Source organism: Chelonoidis abingdonii, chromosome 17 (genome assembly GCF_003597395.2).
Source record: "Chelonoidis abingdonii isolate Lonesome George chromosome 17, CheloAbing_2.0, whole genome shotgun sequence".
In the NCBI taxonomy this organism is placed as follows: domain Eukaryota; kingdom Metazoa; phylum Chordata; order Testudines; family Testudinidae; genus Chelonoidis; species Chelonoidis abingdonii.
In genome coordinates, this window is record NC_133785.1 from 3,469,663 (window position 1) to 3,494,441 (window position 24,779).

The window sequence follows — 24,779 nt, forward strand, 5'->3', positions numbered from 1 at the left end:
ACCCTACTTGCTTTTTACATTAATAAATCAGGTCCTGTTTAGCCTGAAAGTCTCCAGCATGACAGAGAACAATTGAAATGGCAACATCACAAAATTTTGATAAACCAAAGTTGAGCAACTTGGAAAGGGTAGGATTTTTTTGTCAGTAAGTTTTAAACTCCTGGTTTGTGCTATTGCCCCATGAACTTCAATGACCAGTGAATGGTCTGGATAAAGAAAGCCTTTGTTAAAGACCCACCTCCCGCACCTAGGGTTGCCAAATTTTCAGGATTGTTCAGGAGTCCCAGAATTAAAAATTGACCTGATGAAACTTCCAGGAATACATCCAATCAAAACTGGTAACCCCAAGGTGTGTGGTGCTCACAGAACATCACTGAAGTGTCCAGGAATTAATCCCCCAGTAACCTAGGGAGGGGAGACTCAGGCTGGACATTGTTGATACCTCAAATAGGAAATCTTCCCCCTGGCCTCACTGTGCCTGCCCCGGAGACCCGAGGGCACCACCTGAACCAGGCACCTTTGACTCTACTACTCCTGCCTAGGCACTGAACCGTGCCCCCTTGTCTACGGCACAGGGCGAGCGCTCTGCTGTCCTCGCCGCCGCCGGCCTCTCTCTGGTACCCTGGATTCATGGTCTTGTGGGCGGCTCCTCAGCCTGACGGCTGTGGTCTGAACCGAGGACACCCCACACGGTGTCGATAGCTAAGAAGGGAAACGCTCTAGCTCCCTGCATCTCTATGGTTCACGGAAGCGACGCTCTGCCCCGCCTCCCCGTCTCTATGGCTCAGTGCGCGGTGAACAAGTTGCCAGTGGGCGTTAGTTCCTTCAGACAGAGACCGGGGGGAGTCTAGCGGCTCCGCCCCTCGCCCGGGGCTCAGCGGAACCAACCAAGAGCGAGCGGCGCGGGGCGAGCACGTCGGCTGCCGGCGGGGCGGCCGGGGAGCGGAGACATGAGCACCAAGGAGGTGACCTGCAGGTGAGAGCGGGGGCAGTTCAGCTGCTGGCGTCGGGTCCCGGCATTGCCCTCGACCCCCGCCTCGCTATCGTACCAGGCCTCCTGGAGCCGCCGGGACTCGCTCTCTGCCCCGCGGCTCTGGGTGCGGGGCCCACTGGGCCTACATGCCAGGAGTCCGGCGGGGCCGCAGCTAGAGCCGGCTCCGGGGCGGCCCGGGCTGGTGCCGGAGCGGCTGGAAATGGCGCCCAAGGGTTGCCGTTGGTCTGACCGGCCGCGCGGCGCCAGGCCCGGAGCCCCGGGATTGCCAGTCCCTGGCGAGTCGCGCTGCCGGGGCGCGGGGCCGTACGGGGCTGCCTGGAAACGGCTGGCGAACGCGGCTCTGTGCAGGGCGTTTGTCGGCCCCGGCCCCTCAGCCTTAGCGGAGCTGGCCGGACAACCGGGCCCCGGCGCGTGTCACCGCTGCTTCTCGGCGCGAGCTGGCCGGGTTGGCGCCGGCGCGGCGTGGAGCGGGGCTCGCTTCAGCGCCCCAGCCCAGAGCGGCCGAAGGACGGGACTGGGGCCCAGGGGGCGGGTTGTTCGCAGTCCCGATCCTACGCTTGTAGTCGGGTTCTGTCAGGTTGCTGGGCTCTCTAAGCGCAGGTACGTGATACAAGCTGCACATTACGAGTTATTTTGTATGGGGCTAACGCGTACGGGGTTGGGGTTTGTTTTCCCCCTAATGTCAACGATCTGTCTCTTCCTCTGGAATTAGCAGAGCGGTGCTTTTTGTTGTTGTTTTGGTTTCAGTTCCCAACCTATTTTGCCTTTTGCATCTGATCATCTCCTGAGCCACTTGCAGAAGAACTGAATTAATTAAAACAAATTGTTAGAGAGACCAGTGTTTGCCTTGTGTCCTTATTGTCAATTTACTATAACACTGCTTGCTGATTTAAAAACTTACATGGGGATGGAGTGTTGAAAGTAACACTATGTAATAGTTTATCTTGTATTTCTGCTCTGTTTAATTATAAGTTATGTAGTGCTTATTACTGCTACCTTTTTTTAAAAAAATGCAAAAAGGAAATACTTGTTTTCAGTGGCCAAGAATCTATGTATTTCAGCTGCACCTATTTAAAAGTATTTAGTGATTTACCAACACGACCTTTTAGGAAGGTATTAACCAGAAGTATTGCATAATATGATTAAAGTGGCTAATTTAAGTTTCCAGCTGGAGTTAGGAGTATAGAGAATTGCTTTTCTCCATGTGTAATCCTTTATCTGGGATTTTTCTTGCAATGGAGAACAAAGGGCAGGATTGAGAGAGAAATGCTCTTCAAAACCTTTCTCTAGAAAATAAGTGTCCTAATTTATAGTATGTAACAGATCTCTGTGGCTGTAACCATTTATCCCTTCAGGTATTATATGCAAGGGGTGTGTCGTGAAGGAAGCAGGTGTTTGTTTTCACATGACTTAACTACAAGCAAACCCTCTACTGTCTGCAGATACTACCAGAAAGGACAGTGTGCCTATGGAGCTCGCTGCAGGTAAAAATTGCCACTCTTCTAATATAATGTGTGTTCCTCACAACTAGAAAAGATGCAGATAATAGGTTTGTACACTCTAGGAAATAAAGGAACAACAGCAACAAAGATACATTGGATGCATTTATAAAAAAGAATAACATAACGAAAGGCTTATAAAACCAACATGAAAGGCAAACATTGTGCTCCTGATGGATAAGTTGAGTACTCAGTAGTCTCCTGGTTTTGTATCTTTGTGCTCTGCATGAACCTTAATGATCCCATGGCTTTTTGTCCTTGAGTTTTGTGGTAGGTTTTTTTAAAGACAGCAAGTTCCTTTTAGTTAGGAGACCATGTCATCTCATGTCTGTAGTGTTGAATACTATGGTGGCTTGGTCTTAACTTGGGTCTCTGACTGCTACTGTAATACAAATAATAAATTGTAGAGTTATGCCTAACTGTTGTTTTTTCCGATCCTGTGGGGAAAAAGGGGACCGAGTTAAGGTTGCTATGGAACTTTTATGTTGAATTTCTTGATTTGTGTGATAGACATTTTAATACAAAGTTTAGGCCTTAACCTCTTGTAAAATAGGGATAATCTGACCTCACCAGGCTGATTGCTTTGAGTTCCTTAAATAAGTGGTGCTATAGAAATTAAAATACTGTCTTGTCAGATATCAGTACAGTTCATGCACCATTAATAGTAGGAACCTTTCCAACTTGATCCATCCTGCATCTGACCACTTTGAAGGTAGCTTAGATTTCTCAATTAGTATTAATGTTAGAAATTTTTAGTGTGCTTTCTTTATAAAGTATTTTTATTAGTTTTTGTTCACTCACGTTGGCGTGGGTGTGCAGACACTATGGTGGACCCAAAAGGGAAGTGGGTAGGATTTAAGAGGTGTGCGTCTTGTCCTGCTGTGTTCCCCACTTTGGATGCCCATATGTGATGGGGTGGGAAGGTCGACCACCTTCCCAGCGCTTGTTTTGCAGTACCTTCACCCCAATAGCTTGCAAAGAACATCAGCTCCAAGGCTTACTGCATCAGGAATGCACTAGCCGATAAACCCTCCAGTTCCATAGCCACTGGTTCTGTGAATACGGAGAGGCCTGTGTCAGCTCTCAACTCTCAGGGAATAAAAAGTGTATCCTGCTGAAAGTACTGTCTGCTCCTGAAGTGAAGGCAAAACCTTCAATACTTAAGGATCTTAAGCCATCAAATCCAAGTTCTAGACACAATGAAACCCTGTGGGTGTTGGCCTTCCTTAGCAGAGTCAGTCCTAGTGGGAGCACGCTTTTGCATCTGCAAAAGAGTATGGCGCTAAATATGGCTCCTGTTAGCAGAGCCCAGCATCGTTCTGTGTATCATTGGAAGACATCTGTGAGCAATGCAAAAATGCTCTTGGAACCTAGACTTAAGGTTTGGTTTACAGCAGGAAGAACCTTCCTTCAAGAGGAACAATTCCTGAAAATTCAATCTCCTCTGCTCAGACCTTAAGAGAATTCCAGCCAGACAGTAATACTGTTTCTCAGATGCAGGGCCGGCGCTTTCATTTAGGCGACTTAGGCAGTCGCCTAGGGCGCCAGCATTTGGGGGGGGGGGGGTGGCAGGCGGCTCCGGTGGAGCTGCCGCAGTCGTACTTGCGGAGGGTCTGCTGGTCTCGTGGCCCCGGTGGACCTGCCGCAGGCATGCCTGCGGCAGCTCCACCGGAGCCGCAAGACCCGCGCGTGGGGTGGCGAAATGGCCCAGCGCCTAGGGCGCCAGAAACCCTGGCGCTGGTCCTGCTCAGACGATGGACCTCCATGGCCTCAGCTATGTGTAACTCCTTCTGCTTGACTCACAATAAGAACTCTGCAGCATTGGCTAGCAAAGTACTATCTGCCAAGTTCAGAAAGCATGTTTTGAAATTGACCTTCCCAGAGTAAGTGTTCCTGCCCTCTTATGGTGGACAAACAGAACAGTTATTATCTAATTTAAATTTGATTACAAAAGTTAGGTTTAGAAAATTATAACTGATCACACAAGTCAGAGTCAGAAGGCTAGAGAGAGAGAGAGCTGGCTTTTCACCACTCTGTGAAGCTTGAATCGATCAGGATTCCCAGGTGGTGGTGGTAGCTGAGGGTCCAGAGTGCTGGAGACAGGCAGAGCCCCAGCACGACCAGTTAGGAGAAGAGATGATGAAGTCCCAATGGAACTGATGCAGATTTTGGATCCAGGCATCAGAGCACTTACTTCAGCATGGATAGGTGTTTTTGTAGGGAAAGAACAATGGTTCAAGGGAGAACACTAGATTTGTTTGTGGGTAAACTGATGACTCAAGGGAGTATACCAAAGTTTTTCTGTTCAGGCTAGATGATAGGAATAGATTATTCTTAGCTATAAGTGGTGGTCCTTCCAGGGAGCTCACAGTGCAATCAGGCAGCTTCAGTATTTTGGATACCAGTAAAGGATTTATTTCTAGAATTGGTCTGGTAACTACTGAGCTGGGGGTGTGCAAGTGTGTTCATTAACAGCTGGAGCAGAGATTTCCCCATCATAGAGTGCTTTCCTGCATTTCTGGTTGTGCAGTTCTTGCCTTGGAATCTCTGTTCTCCATTCTGTATGCTAATGGAGATGCCTCCCTGTCCCATCTTTGATGCAGATGAGGCGAGGGGGGGTTTCCTTAATCTTGTCACCTTTGTCCGAGGGGTTTAGGTGTGTTTTCCACTGCTTTTTCATTGCTTTTTGTAAGTCTTTCTTCTGATTCGCTTTGGCTCAAGCAGAGGCTGGTGTGGGGGTGTCTTTCGTGAGTCAGACTGGGTACTGCACCCTGGTTCCCCCAGAACACAGAGCTGATAGATAACAGCATGTTCATATAGACTAAAATTCCCATTGTTTTCAGTGGGAGCAGAGTTAGGCCAATGTTGAGTACTTTTGAAAAATCCATCTATCTATATATCTAATATCTATAACGTATGTGTTTTTCTATGTATACACATATGCATACACCATATTTGTGTATGTGAATAAGAGCACAGAGTGTTGCTGCTGCTGTCTGTAAGCAAACAGGAGCGATCACAAACTGGCAGTGCACACAATATTTTGATGTTACCACATCTGAATAAACGTCAGCAAACATTTTTTTGTAATGGAATAGTAGTATTTAATTGAACGCACACGCTTTAAGAATATTGTCCTTTCAGCATTGTTTTGTAACTTTAGAGAAATCATTTAAATCTACATTTTCAAAAGCATCTGACTTGGGGTTCCTCAGTCTTTTTATGCCCAATATGAAAGATGTATGACTTGATTTTCAAAGCTGCTGGATAGCTAAAATCCAGCACATTGTCCAAAATGGAGGCCTTAATGTCTGTGTAAAATGGGGATCCCATCTCGCAAAGCTGTTGTAAGGCTTAATGTTTGTAAAGTGCTATTGAGATCCTTAAAATGTTCTCCAGAAATTTGAAGTAGTAATATCATCATCCATGTTGCATCTGAACAGATCATGATCCATAAGCTAATATATTGAATAAACAGGCTCATTAGTGGAAAACAAGAGTTTGCCAGGTTATGTTAGCTTCCTGGAATAACAATGATTGTGCATTGAACTAGATCTTAGTTTTTGTGGCACTTTATTACGTTGTTTTCTCTTTTTAGATATGATCACACCAGACCATCTGGGTCTGGTGGTGCAGTGGGTACTGTGCCACCTAGCCATTCTTCACCATCGTTCAACAGCCCTAACCCTCTGCCAGAGCATAACATGCCTGTAATCAAGAGCAAAACACATGAGCCCGGAAAACGCAAAAAGAGAACATTAGTGCTTAGGGATAGAGGTGAGTAGGAGCAGTTAATGTCAGTCTCTTCACTGTTCCTGGCTTGATGATTTTTAACAGTAGTTCTGTTGCTTTCCATTCTTTGTTTTTCATCACTTTCATTTCAGTGATGACTATAAAGGGTGTATTTTGCATTTGTAATGTGCATAGAGCATAATCCTACAAACATTTCACAGAATATCAGGGTTGGAAGGGACCTCAGGAGGTCATCTAGTCCAACCCCCTGCTCAAAGCAGGACCAATTCCCAACTAAATCATCCCAGTCAGGGCTTTGTCAAGCCTGACCTTAAAAACCTGTACGGAAGGAGATTCCACCACCTCCCCAGGTAACTCATTCCAGTGTTTCACCACCCTCCTCGTGAAAAAGCTTTTCCTAATATCCAACCTAAACCTCCCCCACTGTAACTTGAGACCATTACTCCTTGTTCTGTCATCTGCTACCACTGAGAATAGTCTAGATCCATCTTTTTTGGAATTCCCTTTCATGTAGCTGAAAGCAGCTATCAAATCCCCCCCTCATTCTTCTGCAGACTAAACAATCCCAGTTCCCTCAGCCTCTCCTCATCATTTTTGTTGCCCTCCGCTGGACTCTTTCCAATTTTTCCACATCCTTCTTGTAATGTGGGGCCCAAAACTGGACACAGTACTCCAGATGAGGCCTCACCAATGTCGAATAGAGGGGAATGATCACGTCCCTCGATCTGCTGGCAGTACCCCTACTTATACAGCCCAAAATGCTGTTAGCCTTCTTGGCAACAAGGTCACACTGTCAACTCATATCCAGCTTCTCATCCACTCCACTGTAACCCCCCTTTTCTGCAGAACTGCTGCCTAGCCATTCGGTCCCTAGTTTGTAGCAGTGCATGGGATTCTTCCATCCTAAGTGCAGGACTCTGCACTTGTCCTTGTTGAACCTCATCAGATTTCTTTTGCCCCAATCCTCTAATTTGTCTAGGTCCCTCTGTATCCTATCCCTACCCTCCAGCGTATCTACCACTCCTCCCAGTTTAGTGTCATCTGGAAACTTGCTGACGGTGCAGTCCATGCCATCCTCCAGATCATTTATGCATGTTAGTAACTTTACTCATGTGAATAGTCAACTTTTGCCCCACGCATCCCCCTGATGACCTTTCTGTGCCCCTCAGGCACCAGCATTAAGGGAGCCCTTCCATTGCTGATGCCCCAGCACAGAGGGACTGAGGTCCCACTTGCCCCAGACCTCCTTTACTACACACATACCCAGCCTGGTCTCACCAACTCCTCCACCCCACCGACCTCTCCCTCTGTGCATCCCCATTCACAATCCTCTTGAGATTGCAGGGCTGAATCATCCTCCTCGTCACAGCCCTGCAGAACCCCAGATTTCCTCTGTTGCCCAGTCTTCCTACCCAGGGTCTCTGTGCTAAGGCCACCTGGATGCTCAGGAAAGCTGGATAGCAGTATCAGAGAACAGAAATAGTAACTAGACCATAATCTCTGCTTTTCTTTTCACTGTAAGCTGTTTTATTTCTGTATGAGGGGCATAGCTTTGTGTTTAAATTGAAGAAGTGGACAGTGTCAGAGATGATGTGGGAATGAATGTGTGTGGGAAGTTGGGGGTTTCTGATTGCTGATCTTGTATCTAGAGGAGCCTGACAATCCAAATTTCAGGTTCCCCTAGATAACCAAAGGCTCATTGGCAGGGGAAACAGGTGATAGTATCAGAGTTAAAACTCCTGATATTCCCCTGCCAAACTCCCTCTCCTATGTGTTAATTGTGGTGAGTGAATTCAATCACTTAAAACATATTTTAAAGTTCTGTTTCACGTTTTAAGTGCAAATCTATGCAGTTTTATCTTGGCTTCTACAGTACTTAAAATGAAAACGCATCATATGCTGTACCTGGTATCTTCAAGCTTTACAGTGGGTAGTTTAAAGCTGTAAAGCTGGATAATTTGGAGATGGAAGCTGCTAAATATGAGATCAGCAGGTGAAAGGGTTTAACTATTAACAAGGAAACTATCATTCAACAGGTAGCAGCTGTTTTTATGCTCCTGTGGTCTTTCATGGTACATACTATGCTTTTTCTTTTTTAAGATTTATGTGGTTTGAGTGAAGAACAGGTGAGACACAGTGCCGTGAGTGACCCAGTGTGTTGTAGTGACAAAAATGATAATCTGGAAGTGAAGCCCCATTCATATTTAGAAGCTATTTGCAGTGGGCTCAAAGAAGATTCAGTGGCTGGAAGTTCCTATGCTGATGGACAGCAGCTATGTCCCTATGCAGCAGCTGGGGAATGCCAGTTCGGTGACCGGTGTCTTTACCTCCATGGAGATGTGTGTGAAATCTGTGAATTGCAAGTACTTCATCCCTTTGACCCAGAGCAGAGGAAGGCTCATGAGAAGGTAAAGATTAACATAAATTAAACTTGGGTCTAAAACATGTTATAAATATGTTTGTTCTAAAGCCCACAGACACTTGTGTGTTACTGGCTAACTTTAGTGCTTTAAAGAGCATTTGTGTATATACTTAATTTAGATCTAAAATAATTAAGAGATCTATTGAAGGCTCTAGGCACCGGAACATGTTGTTCATACAACAAAATACCAGCTGCGTTAAAATAATCATACAACAGGAATTCAGCCAACCATCTATAGACACTCCTTTTCACCTTTTTCATCATTCTGGGAGGAATCCCCTTGGCTCTCTCCAAAAACCCTCTCAAACAGATGGCTTTTGCAGCATGCCTAAAAGGCCATCAGGTTCTCTAAACTCTACTTGTACTCCTTCTTCCAGACCACACTGACCTGAGACAACCAACTCATTTCACATAGCCTGCCGTGGTGCAGTCAGATGGTAACTTCCAGTCATTGCCGATATTCGCTGTAATTTGAGGTCCGGAAAGTTGCTGCATCCCACTGCTACTCTCCTGAGCCATCCAATCCCAATTTGGATAGGATTTTAGGTTCAGTTCACTTCAGTTATATTGAGCTCTCTGTAACCCTTGTCATCCAAATCTATTTATCAGAGGCAAGTCAGCTGCTCATAGTACAGTTGGTTCTCTTGCACATACAGTAGCTTTGTTAGTAAAAGCAGTTTTTTGTTTTTTTTTTTTAAATCACCACTGTCACTGTGGCCTTTTGGCTTTATAATTGTATTCTCCATCAACTAGCAGCAGGAATTTTTGCTGTGCCAAGTTTAATACAGTTGTATTATAGGTAGAACTGGTAGCACTGCATATAGCTAAGAATGCCTTACACTTTTCATTATAAGCCCCTGTTTTCAGCAGTTTTTAAATTTTGCCAAACTGTAACTGTTTGGCTGAAATTTTCCGTATTGGGTATCTCCCTCAAGCTTAGTTTTTTAGGAAAATTTCAGCAAAAACGATTCAGCTGTTTCAGAGAATGAAATCAGGGGAAAATATATTAAAAATTCTTATAATTGTTTTCTGAGACTCTCTCTAGGGCCTCCGTGCTTTGAACAAGGGCTTGGAATTTGGCAGGGAGATTGCCTTTCTTAAGGATGTCGTTTTGTTGTTCCTGGGGGAGGGTAAATTTGTTCAAGTTATAAATCTTTGGGGGAAAAAAAAAATCTCATGTTGCACATGCTTAGTAAGAAATTGTTTGTTAGGCAGCTGAACTCTTCAAAGATTCCTTCTGTACTGAGTATGTTCCAGTCTGGGGGTGGGGGTGGGAGCAATCATTTGTCGTCAATTACTGTGCACTTCTGTGGCATGGGGCACTGGAAATGAGAGCCAAAGACAAACACTTATCTCCTCAGTGTTCCCTCTACTGGCATTGAGGCAGCATAGTGCGGGAACAGCGTGATTAGAATGCAGAATTGACAAGAGTTGGATCTGGCCCAGGGAGATGGAGGGAGTAGATTAGTACTGGCAGCTGGTGGGAGACAAGAATTGGCTGGGTAAGGGAGCTGGGACTGGAATGAGGAGCCAGAGTGGGGAGACTGGAAAAAGAAGCCTGTGGATGGACAGGAGAGTTCAGGTTTCAGGGGGCAGAAGGGTTTGTAACCACCAAAATACAGTCCCTTCAGAATCTGGAATGGAACCTGAGATTCCTCTGTCATCAACAAATACCAGTAAAACCCACTGGCAAAGCGTCCCTCATCTCCCTTCAGTGCTGGCGTACATAAAGGATGACAGCCCTACTGCTATTATCATTTATTCTGTTACTCAAATGGCTGAGGTTTGTGCAATGGTTCCAGCCTGGCTGATGGCCTATTGGCGGGGGGGAGGCATCAGTATGATGCCACATGTTGGAATTTCTATAATTTGATTAAAAAAAAAAAAAAATCACCTAGGAAATTGCATCCAAAAAATTAACAAAACGTTACGGTTGTAAAGACAAGCACTCAAAATTTACAAAATGCCTGGGAAAAGTAATACCACCTTGCTTCACAGGAATATTTGTGAGAATAAATCAATGTTTGCGAAGCACTCGGATATTATAGTAATGAATACTATAGAAAACACTATGAAAAAATGAATAATTCTGTATTCAGAAGAGGTTTAAATAGTGTGCAGTAAATAAGACCTGGGGCCACACAGTGAACAAGCATAAAATAATATTGAAAGCTGCTCATTTAGTAAGCACCATAATTCTGTGCATTGAGTAAGGCCTGTGTCCTGTGGGAAGACACAGATTGTGATCATGTAATTAAAGGCTGTATCCTAATGCATACTCAAGAGGTGTGAATTAAGGTTGCACAGCAATCTAAATTCTGGTGTTTTCTAACTTTTGTGGGCTGGAATTTGCAACCTTAGTGGTCTTTTAATGTCTTTTTGGAGATGTTTTATAAACCAAAAGGCATGAACTACATTTTTAACAGACTTAGATCTACTAGTACTAGGTTTTTTCTTTATATGGCCTTTCATAGATATTTGTTTGTGTTTTTACAAGGTAGAAGCATTGTGCAAATATGGTAGAGTCCCAAAGTAACTCTTTGCTTCTGTCCTTTCTGTTTTATGACCTAGATGTGCATGGCAGCATTTGAACATGAGATGGAGAAGGCCTTTGCCTTTCAGGCAAGTCAGGACAAAGTATGCAGTATCTGCATGGAAGTGGTGTATGAGAAACCATCGGCCTCGGAGAGAAGGTTCGGAATCCTTTCCAACTGCAATCACACCTACTGTTTGTCCTGCATCCGGCAGTGGAGATGTGCCAAACAGTTTGAGAATATAATCATAAAGTAAGTGATGTTAACTCTGTGCAAGAGCTCAACCAGTTGGACTTGCATCCACCCAGATCACACTGTCTATTATAGCTTGTGTCATTCAAGTGTTCTCTTCTATAGCACTGTCTAGTCAAAAAGTATCTTTCATATCAAACTAAGTATGTTCACAAAGATAAATTCTATGGGCCTAAAATGCTAATGTGTCCAATACTGAGATTGTCATGAAAATCCTGACTCCATGTGCCAAGGAGGTACAGTATCTTAGGCCTTGTATACACTACCGTGGTGAGTGGACTTAAATTATGCTATTTCAGCTTCGTGAATAACATAACTGGAGTTGACATAGCTTAGGTTGACTTACTGCAGTGTCTACACCTTGCTGCGTTGATGGGAGACGCTCTCTCATTGACTTATCTTACTCTTCTCGTTCTGGTGGAATACTGGAGTCAACCGGACAGCGCTCTGCCATCCATTTAGCATGTCATCACCAGAACCACTAAATCAACCCCGCAGCATCGATCACAGCAGCCTTGATATCTGGTAAATGTAGACATGGCCTTAGTTAAGAATTGAAAACTGCTGTTGCTCTGTTTGTACACCTTCAGTTACTGGATTGTGTATAAATTCTAGCTATTTTCATGCTCGCTCTGAATGTTCATTTGGATACGCCATTGATCATGCATTTATTTTTTATCTGGCCAATGCCTTAGTTGAATCTGCTGTTTTAGCTCCTATATAAATGCATTAAAGCTTGATTCTCTTTAGAACAGAAATACAGGAAATTTTAAGAATCCAACTGATATCACAAAAGAAATTTGCCTTTTCCTCGAACTCCTTAGGAAGCTACAGATGTTTCAGGGAAAACTTTTTTGAAAAAATATTTTCCATTCTTACAGTGTATTTCCCATATCCTTCACAATGAGTTTGCTACAGTGAAATCCACATATTGGAAGCTGCTTGTAGTATTGCTCCCAATGGGCATTCACTGGGAGAAGCTTGGTCTGTGATGAGAAGAAATGAGGCTGTTGCTGCCAAATGGTTTTCACAGTAGTCCCCCTGAGCCAATATTGACAAATGTTTTTTCAACGTTTTCAGAAAGTACCATATATATTTGATCATAAGCTGGTTCGTTTATAAGCTGACACTGCCCCCCCCCCGATGGATAAATAAAAATGGAAAAATTTTATAAGCCAACCCTATAATTCAGGAGTCAGCAAACTTTTTGGCTCTCAGGCCATCAGGATAAGCCTCTGGGGGGGCCGAGATAGTTAGTTTGTTTACTTAGGTTTACCTCCATGCCTGTGGACACTTGAGGTAAACAAACTAAGTGTCCCAGTGGGCCAGCTGCTTATCCTGGTGGGCTGAGACAGCAACTGGTAGAAATTTTTTTGGGGGGAGAAGCTGGGAGTCAGAGTAACCTTTGTGACCACACCCCACATGACCCCACCCTTCCCACCTTATCTGGGGAGGGTGTCTCTGACCTGGCTGCAGCCTGCTTCGGTGGGCTGGACAAGGCGGTGCGGCTGCAGCCTGCCAGACCTGGAGCTGCAGCGGCTTTGGAGGTTGGGGGGAGAGCACCGTGGCCAGAAGCTGAGAGACTCTGGCCCCTCCTCTTCCCTTCTGTATCTGCTGGCTGTACTGCCTCTCCTTGCTCCCTCTGTTGGGGGAAGGGCTGTGTCCCACCTCTCCCTCTCCATACCCCTTCATAAGATGATCCCCTTCTCTGGTGCTTCCTTGTTTTACTAAAAAAAAATTTGGCTTATGAATGAGTATATATGATAGATCTGAAACTCTTAAACCACTTGTGCCCTCATCAGCCTTCTCAGAAGATATTAAGAAAAGGGAATGGAATCTTAAAAGAAGTTCTGGCTGACAGACTGGATGGTTCATTGGGCTGGTAATGGGACATAAAAGCCTTTTGCCTAGAAATTATCTGATGGCTGTTAGGCGTTCCCTGTGAAATCACTTGGGTTCTTGATCTGGTTCTAATGAGTGTCCATTTCACAAGACCACTAGTTTAAACTGGCCTGCTTATTGCAATCCTAGTAGACAGGTCAAGTACCAATCTTCTCCTTTGCCTTATTTGGCTGCTGTAGTTCTACAGAACAAGGATTGAGGTACCTGAATTGTCTAATGTGAACTTAGGTCTCAAGGAAAAAAAATCATTGTCTACACTGATCAGGAAAAGCATGCTAACTATTCCAACATTGATTTAATTGTAGTTTGGACCAAACCTGATTGGGCTGAATTGGTTTACTTCAGTTGAAACTTTAATTATAAAAACTTGTAAGTACAGTATACACCAGGGATGGGCAAACTACAGCCCATGTTCAGCCCGTTAGACCTTTTAATCCTGCTCCACGCATGCCATGGCTCCACGCAACTCCTGGAAGCAGCAGCATGTTCCTCCTCCTCAGCCAGGAACCCCCTCCCATACTCCAAACCCTTCTGCTCTACCCCCAGCCCACTTCTGGGCCTCAAATACCTTATCCCTAGTCCCATCCCAGAGCCCACACCTCCATCTGGAGCCCTCACCCCTTCCCACATTCCAGCCTGGAGCCCCCTCCTAGAACCCGAACTCCATTTCTGTCCCCACCCCAGAGCCCNCCCTGCTCCTGCTCCCCTTGTGCCTGGACGGCTGGAGAGAACAGCAGCCTGCAGAGCTGAGCTGCCCCAGTGCCCCCTGGCACCCCCTTGACCCAATCCCCCCCACAACCCTGACCCTCAACTCCGAGCCCAGTCCTTCTGAGCTGGAAACCCCCTTGACCCCATCCCAGAGCCCAGACCCCCAGCTGCAGCCCTCACGCACCCCAACTCTCAATTTTGTGAGCATTCATAGCCTGCCATACAATTTCCATACCCAGATGTGACCCTCAGGGAAAAAAGTTTGCCTGCCCCTGGTATACACTGTAATCAGCTATGATACCCTTCGATGCTTCAACATGAAAGATCCTGTTCCCCTTTCTCCACTTGCTGTTTATGGCTAGCTGTCGAGAAATATCTTTTCTCAACAAAGTGTATGTACGTTTATTTTCTTTTCTTTTACCCATTTAAGATCCTGCCCGCAGTGCCGAGTGACATCAGAGTTTGTAATTCCTAGTGTATACTGGGTAGAAGACCAGAATAAGAAAAATAAGCTGATTGAGGCATTTAAGCAGGGAATGGGGTAAGTTCACTAGCCATAATTATTTTTTGTTTTTCTTAAATGAACTGAAAAGGTTGTAGATCAAGGTATCAGTAGCCTCTTTTTAAAACATTTTCTTTAATACCATACAAAACATACCTTGTGGAATGTAAGTGTGTGCGCGCGCACACACACACACTTCATATCCAGTGACTTCAGTGGTAGTTGAAGGAACTTGTATCTAACTCTGGTCTTCCCCTCAATAACATGAATTTAATTTTCATTTCAGCTAGGCTAATGGCCTCTGAAAATATCCCTCATGATTAAATTAGAAATTCCCCAAGCTCTAGGTGGAATGTTAGTAATTCTACTTTCCAAAATTGGCTGAGGGTATTTTTTGTTCACTTCCTAAAACTACATTTAGTAATGTCTGCTGACTTTTATTACTCAGCTATAACTACCTGGATTATCATACTCTCGTATCATTGAGGGGAAAAAACCAAAGTTGTCACTGAACAGACTTTTATGATCCTTGTTTCTTTTTCTCCATTTTCTTATCAGTAAAACTTCACAGGGTTGTTGAGGGATTTGTTACTGTAATGCCATCTGCAAATGTAAAAATAATGACATGCATGGTGAGTTTTACTGAACAATTAGACTTGACTGGTGGTCAGAACATTGAAGGTATGCAGTAAAGGACTGTGCTATATCAACCTAACACAACTCTGCTACTCGCTTGTCTGGGATAAATGAGTTTCTTTTTTTGATAGGAGAGTAAAGTATCATTACTACTTTCATTATCATTGATTGCCATTATATAAAGGGTGAGGAAATGCATCTTTGCATTGGACTAGTAAATTTTCAACCCATTTTGGAATGCTAAAAGCTGAGTAGTGATATACTATCTGAAGTGCATTCATCCCCTGGAGACACACTGTTTGCGGTGCTTGTTCTGGAATGGTTCCATAAAAAACCTGGGTGTTTACTTGGCACTGTTAACAAGTGCGTGACGTACATTTCCAAAGCACGCATTGTGTTAGTACCTGGATGCTCCTTGTTCAATTTGCCTGGCATGGGGGAGCATCACCTTTCACAAGAAAGGGAGCTTAGAAGGGGTGGTGATGGCACTTGTTTAAGGGTTGCTTGCATTCTTTCAGGGAAGTATTAACTCTCCCTGTTAGTAGTAGCCCAGGAGATCCCTTCTTCTAGCTTTGATATAACAAGAGGGCAGATGTCCAGGTTAGAAGTGGTAGTGTTGGGTTGATCTCATGAGTCTTGTTTTTATAGAAGACGTGTCTTCGCTCATAGGGTGGTCTCCTGATTTTTAATGGTGTTTCACTGTAGGTGTAGGCAGAGTTAGGGTGACACTAACATTGCCTTTTTATTCATTTAATTTAAACACTCTTTAAAGTGTAAGTTAAATTTAGAATTTTCTGTCTTCTCAATTTGTTTAAAATATGCTATTTATTATTTTCCTGCAGTTCTCGAGGCTTAACTTTAAGATCAAGCCTAACTTAATTTTTTTCTGGGAATTTCATTAGGTTTTGCCAGATTCCTGTGATACCCTATCTACTCTGCATTTAGTAAATGCATGGGTTTTCGTCAGGACATCTATAATGCCATAAATCTGGATCATAATAGGACTGACTTTCTAAGATATGCCTGATGCAGCAGTTGTGATGCCAACCTGGGAATGCCATGTTCACTGGTCCTGGTCCTGATCCTGAAGGGTTACGAAGTTCTGCCTGAATTTGTGAGGTTCTTGTGCCAGTAAAGAGACCACAAGAATGTCTTGAAATTGATCTAATTAAAAAAATCCAGCCATCATGGACCCTGAAAGAATCAAAGGCTAACTAGTGCTTGCCAAACCAACAGATGAAAACAAATTTAGTTATTGATATTTAGATACCATTAGCTTTTCTTAAAAGGGAAACTTCAAGAAGTACCAACACCTCATTTTAAAAAAAATACACTGCTCCAAAACACATTTTTGATTTGCCTCCATAAAATTCTATCCTGATTATAAAATAAGATGTGCAACTTAATGATAGTAGCTTCAATATTAAGCATGGAACGAGAAAAGTGTCTCTCCATAAACAAATCCTGGACTATTACTTCTTTGAAATGCTTTAATATTTTTTTTTCTATTTCACCACTTTTGTCATTCATTTGCCATTTGTCTCTTACTGAGCCTGGATAAACGTGAAACTACGGGATATCGTTTCCTGACTTTCAATGGTATAATCTGTAATATTTGGGTTGCAAGCGTTACAGATCTGAGTTTTGGTTTTGCAGAATCTAAATTTTGGACCTAGTCGTGTAAGTGTAAACTTTTAAAAGCTATTTCATCTTAAAGGTACAAATAGTGAGTGACAGGCAAGACAGTAACATGGCATGTATTTATTACATAAGTAAATCTTCATAGCTGTTTCTATTCATTACTTCCAGCAGAGGTCTCTGTAGAAAGTTGCGCATACAACTTAATGATGATGCAATACAAGCAGAAAAGTAAGATTGGTAGATCATATTTGATTTAGATGTTAGTCTGTCACGGAGTCTTTTGCATATCATGTAAAAAGTAGCCTATTTTTAATTTTTTTTCTCTATCTTGTTCTTTGTAAGAACACAGTACTTTGCCCATATGACAGACATGAGTTTTCCATTTCAACATTAACTGCATAAATATCAGTGGCATTATGATCAGAATCCAAAGTATGGTGTGGTGATTTAAGTGCTAGAATAGTTTTTAACCACACTTTCTGTACAAAAAAATCACCTTTAGGCTAAGATCAGTAGGAGAAATTTCAGCCTAAACAGTGAATTTTTCAGTTAGTAAGCACTATGCCTTGTAGTAAGTGTTTGCCAAATTGGGCCTTAAGGTTTTAACTAACTAGCTTTCTATTAGAAGACCCAGTGTAAAATTTTCAAAAGCAGCTTAGGAGTTTGTCTCATTAAAAGTAAATAGGACTTAAACAACTTCGCAGATTTTATCCCAATTCTAGGTAATTCTTAATTTCTGGGCTTTCAAATGTGTGAACCCAATACAGTGTTCGGTAGAAATTGCATCAAGACACTACCCCAAAAAAGAAAAGTAAGGACAGATCTTGGAAGACTTAATCCAAGGTTGAAGAAGTGTAGTGCCTGGCAATATCAATATATAATTAAGGCTTTTTAACACAGGGTTAGATGGGTACTTCTTAGATAACTGGAAGTTCATGCTGTAAATCACTTCAATATCAGTTTTCTCTAGATTAGCAATGAGGTTTTGAATTTCACCATGTCCTCTTTTTCACGGAATTAACTCTTACAGATAATATAGAGGTAATCAAACATCTTTAAGTTTTTTTGCTTAAACATTATCAGGTTTTAATAATGTAAAATATATCTGTGTAAACTATCAGTAAAGTTTAAGTTATTTATACTGAATATATCCATTTCTTAGCCAAGGAACTCAGCTGGCAATAGATAAGCTCCAAAAGATTCATTCTTCATTAAAAGTTGTCTAGTTAAAAAAAACAAACAAAAAACCAAACAATTGTAGAACAAAAGAAAGCAGCAAGTCCTGGAAAATGAAAAGCAGGAAGTAAAGACCAGTTTTTTTCTACTGTAAAGCCAAATACACTAGGTATGTTTATTACCGCGGCTTGTTTTTGTTTTGTAATCCTGACAGCTTGTTTAAATATAGTATCACTGAGCTTGCTTGTTCAGCTGGTCCTCATCCATTATATTACAGTTACACCGTAACTGAATATTGGTTTTGTAAAACTGCTAAATTATTTTCTCTCATGGTTTTCCTTTTCTGATTTCCTTCAATATAATGCTTGTTTGTGAAGAGCAGGATCTTCAACAAAGTACTCAGTTGACCCCAATTTAAAACCATTGCAGATTATGTCAAAAGAGCCTGCTCCACCTGAACCAGCTGAGCAGTAGAGCTGATAACTTGTCTACTGATAGTTTTATTTAGTTTTTTATATTTCTTAATTTAAGCTACTTTTTGCTTTAAAAACTGTGGGGGAGGGAGGACACTTGATGATGGTGGCTTTTCAATCAGTTCTACTGTTCAACTGATTCAGGTGTAGAGCTCCTCAGTGTGCTGAAGTCTAATACAATCCCTACTCATCATAAAAGGAGTTTGGATCTTTAAACAAAGCACATCTTTGAAAAACACACACACGTGTGGAAATTTAGTACATGAACAGTGCACTGTATATTACAAGTATAAAATAACCTTAAAACCTAAAAAGCAGGGAAATGAATAGTTAAGGCCAACAATATGTACTCATTATACCACCCTCAACCTTTTAGGTAGTTTCACAGAACTGTCCAGAAGGGACAATCAGAAGGGTGGGTCTGTTTGTGGTAGTGAGTGGGTTGAAAATGGGATTGGGGATGCTGGAAGATTGCCCCACCACTGATGTCAGAGTTAATGTTGTGGTTTTGCTAGTGGTGAAGTTTGTCTCTGGGTGTTGGGGAGAGGGCATGTATTTTTGGTTGTCATAACTTTTGTCTCCTTGTGTCATAAACAGATAGCTAAGGGTTAATGTTCCCTTTACCTGTAAAGGGTTAACAAAGGGAACCAAACACCTGACAAGAGGACCAATCAGGAAAACGGATTTTTCAAAGCTTAAGGGAGGGAATTTGTGGGTTTTTCTTGGTCTTATGTCTGTCTGTTCTGTGCTCTCTCAGCTATGAGAGGATCTATTTCCAGTCCTTCTAATTTTCTGTTTCCCAGTTGTAAGTACAAAAGTGTAGTCTTTTAAATTTTTTGCTGTATTTGCATCTGTGTATCTGGCTGGTGGAGTCTTTATGTGTATTTGGCTAGAAGTACTTTAAATTGTATTGTTTTTGGGTAAGGCTGTTTATCCCTTTTCTATTGTTTATTCATTTTCTATAAGTTGAAAACCCTGTATCTTACCATCTAGATTACAGAGAACTGTTATTCTATTCTTTCTTTCTTTTTTTATTAAAAGTTTTGCTTTTTAAGACCTGTTGATTTTTTTTACTTAGACCCCACCAGGATTGGTGGGAAGAACCGGAAAGAGAGGGGGGAGGGGGAAAGGCGGCTCTCTGTGTAAGCCTCCGCTAGTGTCCAGAGCGGGAAGAAGCTAAGGGAAGAGAGAGAGAATCTTTACTGTTTCCTGTCTTTGGATCTTGTCTCTTTGTGTGAAGAAGAGAGGAAACATGCTTCTCTTGGTATTGTGATGTACAAGAGGTTTGCATCAGGTAACTCTCAGGTTAGCCCAGCAGTGGAAATTTCTGGGTGGGAAATTGGTTTTATTTCCGCTTGGTTGGAGACTCAGAGCATCTGAGTCTTGGGGGTTCCCCAGGGAAGGTTTTGGGGAGACCAGAGTGAGCCAAGACACTGGAAATTCTTGGCTGGTGGCAGCAAGATCAGATCTAAGCTGATAATTAAGCTTAGAGGGGTTCATGCTAGCTTCTCAGGTTATGAACACTAACGTTCAAATCTGAGTAGGAAGCTGTGACACCTTGGGTTTTAGATTTATTATACAGTAATCAATCTTAATTGATACATTAATGTGTTAAGTTTTTGAAGTAGCCAGGTGATGTATTTTCTTTGCTCATCATCATTATAGAAAAGCAAGCCCTGAAGCATGGTATTGAAAATGGTTGGCGGATGTCTGTTGTTTCCACTGATGTCAAGTATCAGAGGGGTAGCTGTGTTAGTCTGTGTCTGTAAACGCAGCAAAGAGTCCTGCGGCACCTTATAGACTAAAGCTCATGCTCCAATATGTCTGTTAGTCTATAAGGTGCCGCAGGACTCTTTGCTGCATTGCCACTGATGTTTATAGTCGGAGACCAAAACTAACTTAAGAAAAGAACTGTGCAGTGAGATGTTTCTAAACTTGCATTCCTACTAATTTAGGAGAATATTTTTTTCATCGGTGCCCTGAAGGTTTGAGGGAATGTTCCCTTAAGTACTTTCATGCTCTGAAGAACACAACCTGCACTCTTGCATAATGCTTGTGGTGTTGTTGAAAAATGTGATTCCCTGGAGCAGTGTGGAATGGTGATCTTCATTCAAATCTGAGCGGAAGCAATAAATTAAGACTGGGGAGAGCTATTCCCTTGGCTTTTCTCTCTAACTCTAAAATATTAAAAGAGAAATCTGTTTGTCTAACTGGAAATCTGAAACTGTCTTTGTGGAGAAAAGTCCCTCTCCTTTATAAGGCCACCTACTTCTGTGAATGCAAGTAAAGGTGAGACAAATATAGTCAAACACTCTAATACTACCTCATGAAAGCTAATACATTTGTTTGTTTATGAACTAACAGTGAATTAATGGCTTGTTAAAAATCATTATCTAGTATTCAGTTAAATGTTACACTAACAAATTATCAGCTGTAAGGTTCTGTGACCTTCACTGTAGAACTTTACTCCAGAGAATGCCAAGTTTTGCTGTTTACACCAGAGCTTTGGAGCGGAGCCGGAGCACAGCTCCGAAGCCCTGGTTTACATAGAGAAAATACACACAATGTATATAACACACCCTGCCTGGATTTGGTGTTCTGTCCCATCTAGCAGTACCAAGACCACTTGGAGAGAGAGAGAAAAAATGGGTCTGCTCTACAGCCCTAGCTAAGAGCGAGTTGGCTTTTAGCTCATGCTGTAGAGGCTCATGCACTAAGCTCCAGAGGTCCCCTGTTCAATCCTGCCTACCAGCTCCTGTTGGTATTACATGTACACTCCATCAGGGTCTGGAGCTGGAACATGCAGATGCTGACTAGTAACTAACAACCAGCTCAGTACTTTTGGGCTTGCTGTGTGTAGTTTTACTGTAGGGTATATTGCTTATTTGTGTGGAAAAGTGAAAGGTGACACTTCCCCCAAACATTCTTGGGTTGTACAAGTACAAGGGGGGAAAAACAACTTGGCAATAATCTGTCTGACCTCTGATTGTATATAGCCATTGGTGTTTGAAAGAACACAAATATTCAAACGTGCATTTCTCCTTTATGCAGCAATTAAAGTAAAATTTGCACTTGCTTTCATACATTTTTACTTAATGTAAGTCTATAGGGAAATATGTTTGTTACTGATTTATAGATGACATAACTTCAGTTAAAATCATTAGACTTGAAGTACATAAAAGGACATGTAGTTTTTCAGATATCCTTTATAATTTGGCTAAAGTACATTAGATAACAGAGCCACTTTTTATCTTAATCTGTTACTGGGAAATGTAATATTTTATACAGCAAAGCAGGTATCTTGTTAAGTAACAAACACCGATGAGGATTATTCTGGCTGCAATGTTAAAGTGCATGTTTTATCTGTTAGTTCAGGAACTGAATCAATCTCATCAGAAAAGTTAAGTGCCTCTTCCCCCCATATGTATGAATTAGAACACTCAACTATGGTTTTCAACAGGCAAATCCTTTTGTTTTCTTTTAATACTGAAGGTTAAATAGTGCTTTGGATTCCTTTCTGCCCTTAAGGTACTCACTGAACGTGATAACTACTAAGGTTTCTATCATTGTAGTTTTGAAGGAGTAAACTTGACTTCCCCTGAGCTTTCTCCTTCAGCTGTTGCTGTGGTCATTGCAGTGTCATGACTTGGCTTCACCTTCTAGAACAAGAGTATTTTTGTTGCTTTATGATAAAGATGAGTGTTTAAATGTAGATCAGCAGGGACTGATATCGGTACAGAGTATCTTTTAAAAAATCCTTTCAGACACTGCATTGACTGTAGTTCCTGAATTATTGAGCTGATCCTGCTTGACTGGGAGAAGTGATCTGATATAGGGCCTTTGTGAGGAGGTGATAATAGCCCTGGAAAAGCTTCAGTTCATTCTCCTGTCTCCAAGAAACAGCTTCCATCTAATGGAACTAGTTACTCTCTTTCAGGAAAAAGGCCTGCAAATACTTTGAACAAGGAAAGGGAACCTGCCCATTTGGAGGAAAATGCCTTTACCTTCATGCTTACCCTGATGGGACACGAGCTGAACCTGAGAAACCACGAAAACAGCTCAGTTCAGAGGGGACTGTGCGGGTAAGCAGACATTTAGCCATTCATTTACTTGAAAGCCCCACTTGAATATAAGCTGCCCTTTTATAGAATGGCATGATTTCTCTCTAGGCTGAGGCAAATTTAAGAAAAGAACTTTGCTCTAAAAACCCTTTTTAGGCCAAGATTTTCAAGATTAACTGACTTGAATTTTGGGTGCCCAACTTGACACTGATTGTGAATTTGCTTGAAAACCAGAATGTTTTTTACATTTAACATTTTTCAAGAGCTTTATGGGGGAAACGCTCTGTCCCATAGTACTCAAAACCTCATCTTTTTGCAAATCCCTGATCATGTAGCTGTTGCCCAAATATCCCATTGTCTTTGGGCGTTACACATGAGGAAATATTGTAGGATCAGCTCCCTCATTTATGCTGCAAAAATATTCTTTAATTCATGTTTAAGTCCTCCAGCATATAAGAGCTATTTGTAAGGAGAAGTTAAGACCAGCTCAAGGCCATGACAGCCATGCAAGGATAATAGTGCTGAATCTCTAAAGAATTGTTGAAAATATTCTGAGGGGACAGTCTAGGGTTACTGTCTAAGCTCGTGCTTTACGATTGTTTGCTTACTAGATTGTTATGCAGGCCCACTAACTTCAGCTGTGCCTGCGTATAGCCCTTCTAGATGATCACTAAAATAAATTAGCTGACATTTTAGAGCACAGCTCCAGCTCTAACTTGACAGTGGTAGAAATTGTCCTCATTTGTCAAATGTTGACACTATGTGCGGGAAAACATTGCTGGTGTTACCTCCCCTTCCCAAGCTGTTGGTGAAGCCTGCTCTGTATGTGAGCAAAAACACCATGAGCACCTGTTAATGGTAATAGTAAGAAACAATTCCCCACCCCCTTTTTTTTTAAAATTTAGGCATAGCTTGAGTATGTCTTCCTCTGTCAGGTTTGATTATCAACTTCAGAAAAAAAGGGGAAGTAAAACAAGAATATAGGTGAAATGAAAAGTATTTAATACACTACAGTAGATAGAATTGGTCTGAATGCTTTGGGAAAAGCTGTACACTGGTATAAGTACAGACATCTTAAGCATTCTCCAAAATAAGAAAGATGAGGTAAATATTGTTCTGTTTTCACAGTTCTTCAATTCTGTTCGGCTCTGGGATTTTATTGAAGACAGAGAAAGTAGGACTATACCCAATGCTGAAGATGAAGTGACTGAGCTTGGAGAACTTTTCATGCACCTCTCAGGGGCAGATCAAGAGTCTGCCCCTCCTCAATAAAGGGAACAAAGGAACAACAGTTCTGTTTTCTTCTGTACCAGTCCAGCTGTTTACTTTACTTAAAGGTGATTTTAGTTTTTACAGCAAGCAGTATGAAGTAATATGGCCTACTGGTCAAGTCCTTGTAGAACTTTTATATAATCTGTATACAAACAATACTAAATAAAAAATTAACAAGTGTAGGGAGAAAGGGAGCTTTGGGGGTGGTTTTGTGTATCTCTCTTCAAAAAGGTTTGGCAACTGGCCCTTGCTTTTAATGCCTAGTTCTTTAATATTCTGGGCCTAACACAGCAAACACTTAGACATTGTCTCTCTCTTTCACAAAACAGGAGGGGGTCCAGTAAACTATACTCCCACCCACCTTGTCTCTCTGAAAGTAAAAGGCTGCATGTTGAAATGCACCAGTACTTTGACACTTAAACTATGAAAAGCAAGTAGTATAGCTAGAACAGATAAAACCTAGTCAACCTATAATCCCATTGTAAAGTGCATCACATTAGGAAGACAGACTTGTACCTTACTGAATTTTTCAGACTAATTTGCCCAAGACATGGTTGCAAATGCCATAGTCCTAAAAACTTGAGGAGCTTGGTTTGACAGCTAATCTAAGAGACAGCACTCCAACCAGCCTTGTTGCCACCACCATTTCTTGCAGCAAGTACATCCATGGACTGAGCCACACAAGTTGAGCTGACAGAATTGCAGTACATGGTTGCAGGTGTGGCTATACCTGTTATGTAGTAGAAATCCTGCATTTTGCATAATATCCAATTTGGACAGCCAACTGAATAAAGAACCATAGCAATAAATTAGGCAAAATAGTATAAACAAGGTAAAGAGAAACTGGGGTAATCTTCGTTTTGACATTGATTCAGTGCAAGTAGTGAAGTGGAAAGAGTGTTTGAATATAAGTAGCAGTATTGCAGTTTTCAAACTGAAGATTATGCAAGAATG

General features: G+C 42.2%; 1 protein-coding gene across 2 annotated transcripts; it reads left to right on the plus strand.

Moving 5' to 3' along the window:
* The first annotated feature begins 750 nt into the window (after positions 1-750).
* On the plus strand, positions 751-24,015 carry MKRN2 (makorin ring finger protein 2). 2 transcript variants are annotated; one of them, XM_032772557.2, is made up of 8 exons: positions 751-976; positions 2,350-2,478; positions 6,092-6,270; positions 8,347-8,654; positions 11,240-11,454; positions 14,495-14,605; positions 22,430-22,574; positions 23,682-24,015. In XM_032772557.2, exons 1-8 carry the CDS (start codon positions 951-953, stop codon positions 23,823-23,825), a joined length of 1,257 nt encoding a protein of 418 aa, XP_032628448.1. In that variant the 5' UTR covers positions 751-950; the 3' UTR covers positions 23,826-24,015. The 2 variants fall into 2 exon arrangements, with proteins under 2 accessions (XP_032628448.1, XP_032628449.2); XM_032772558.2 differs by lacking the exon at positions 751-976 and adding an exon at positions 1,179-1,594.
* Positions 24,016-24,779: the final 764 nt, after the last annotated feature.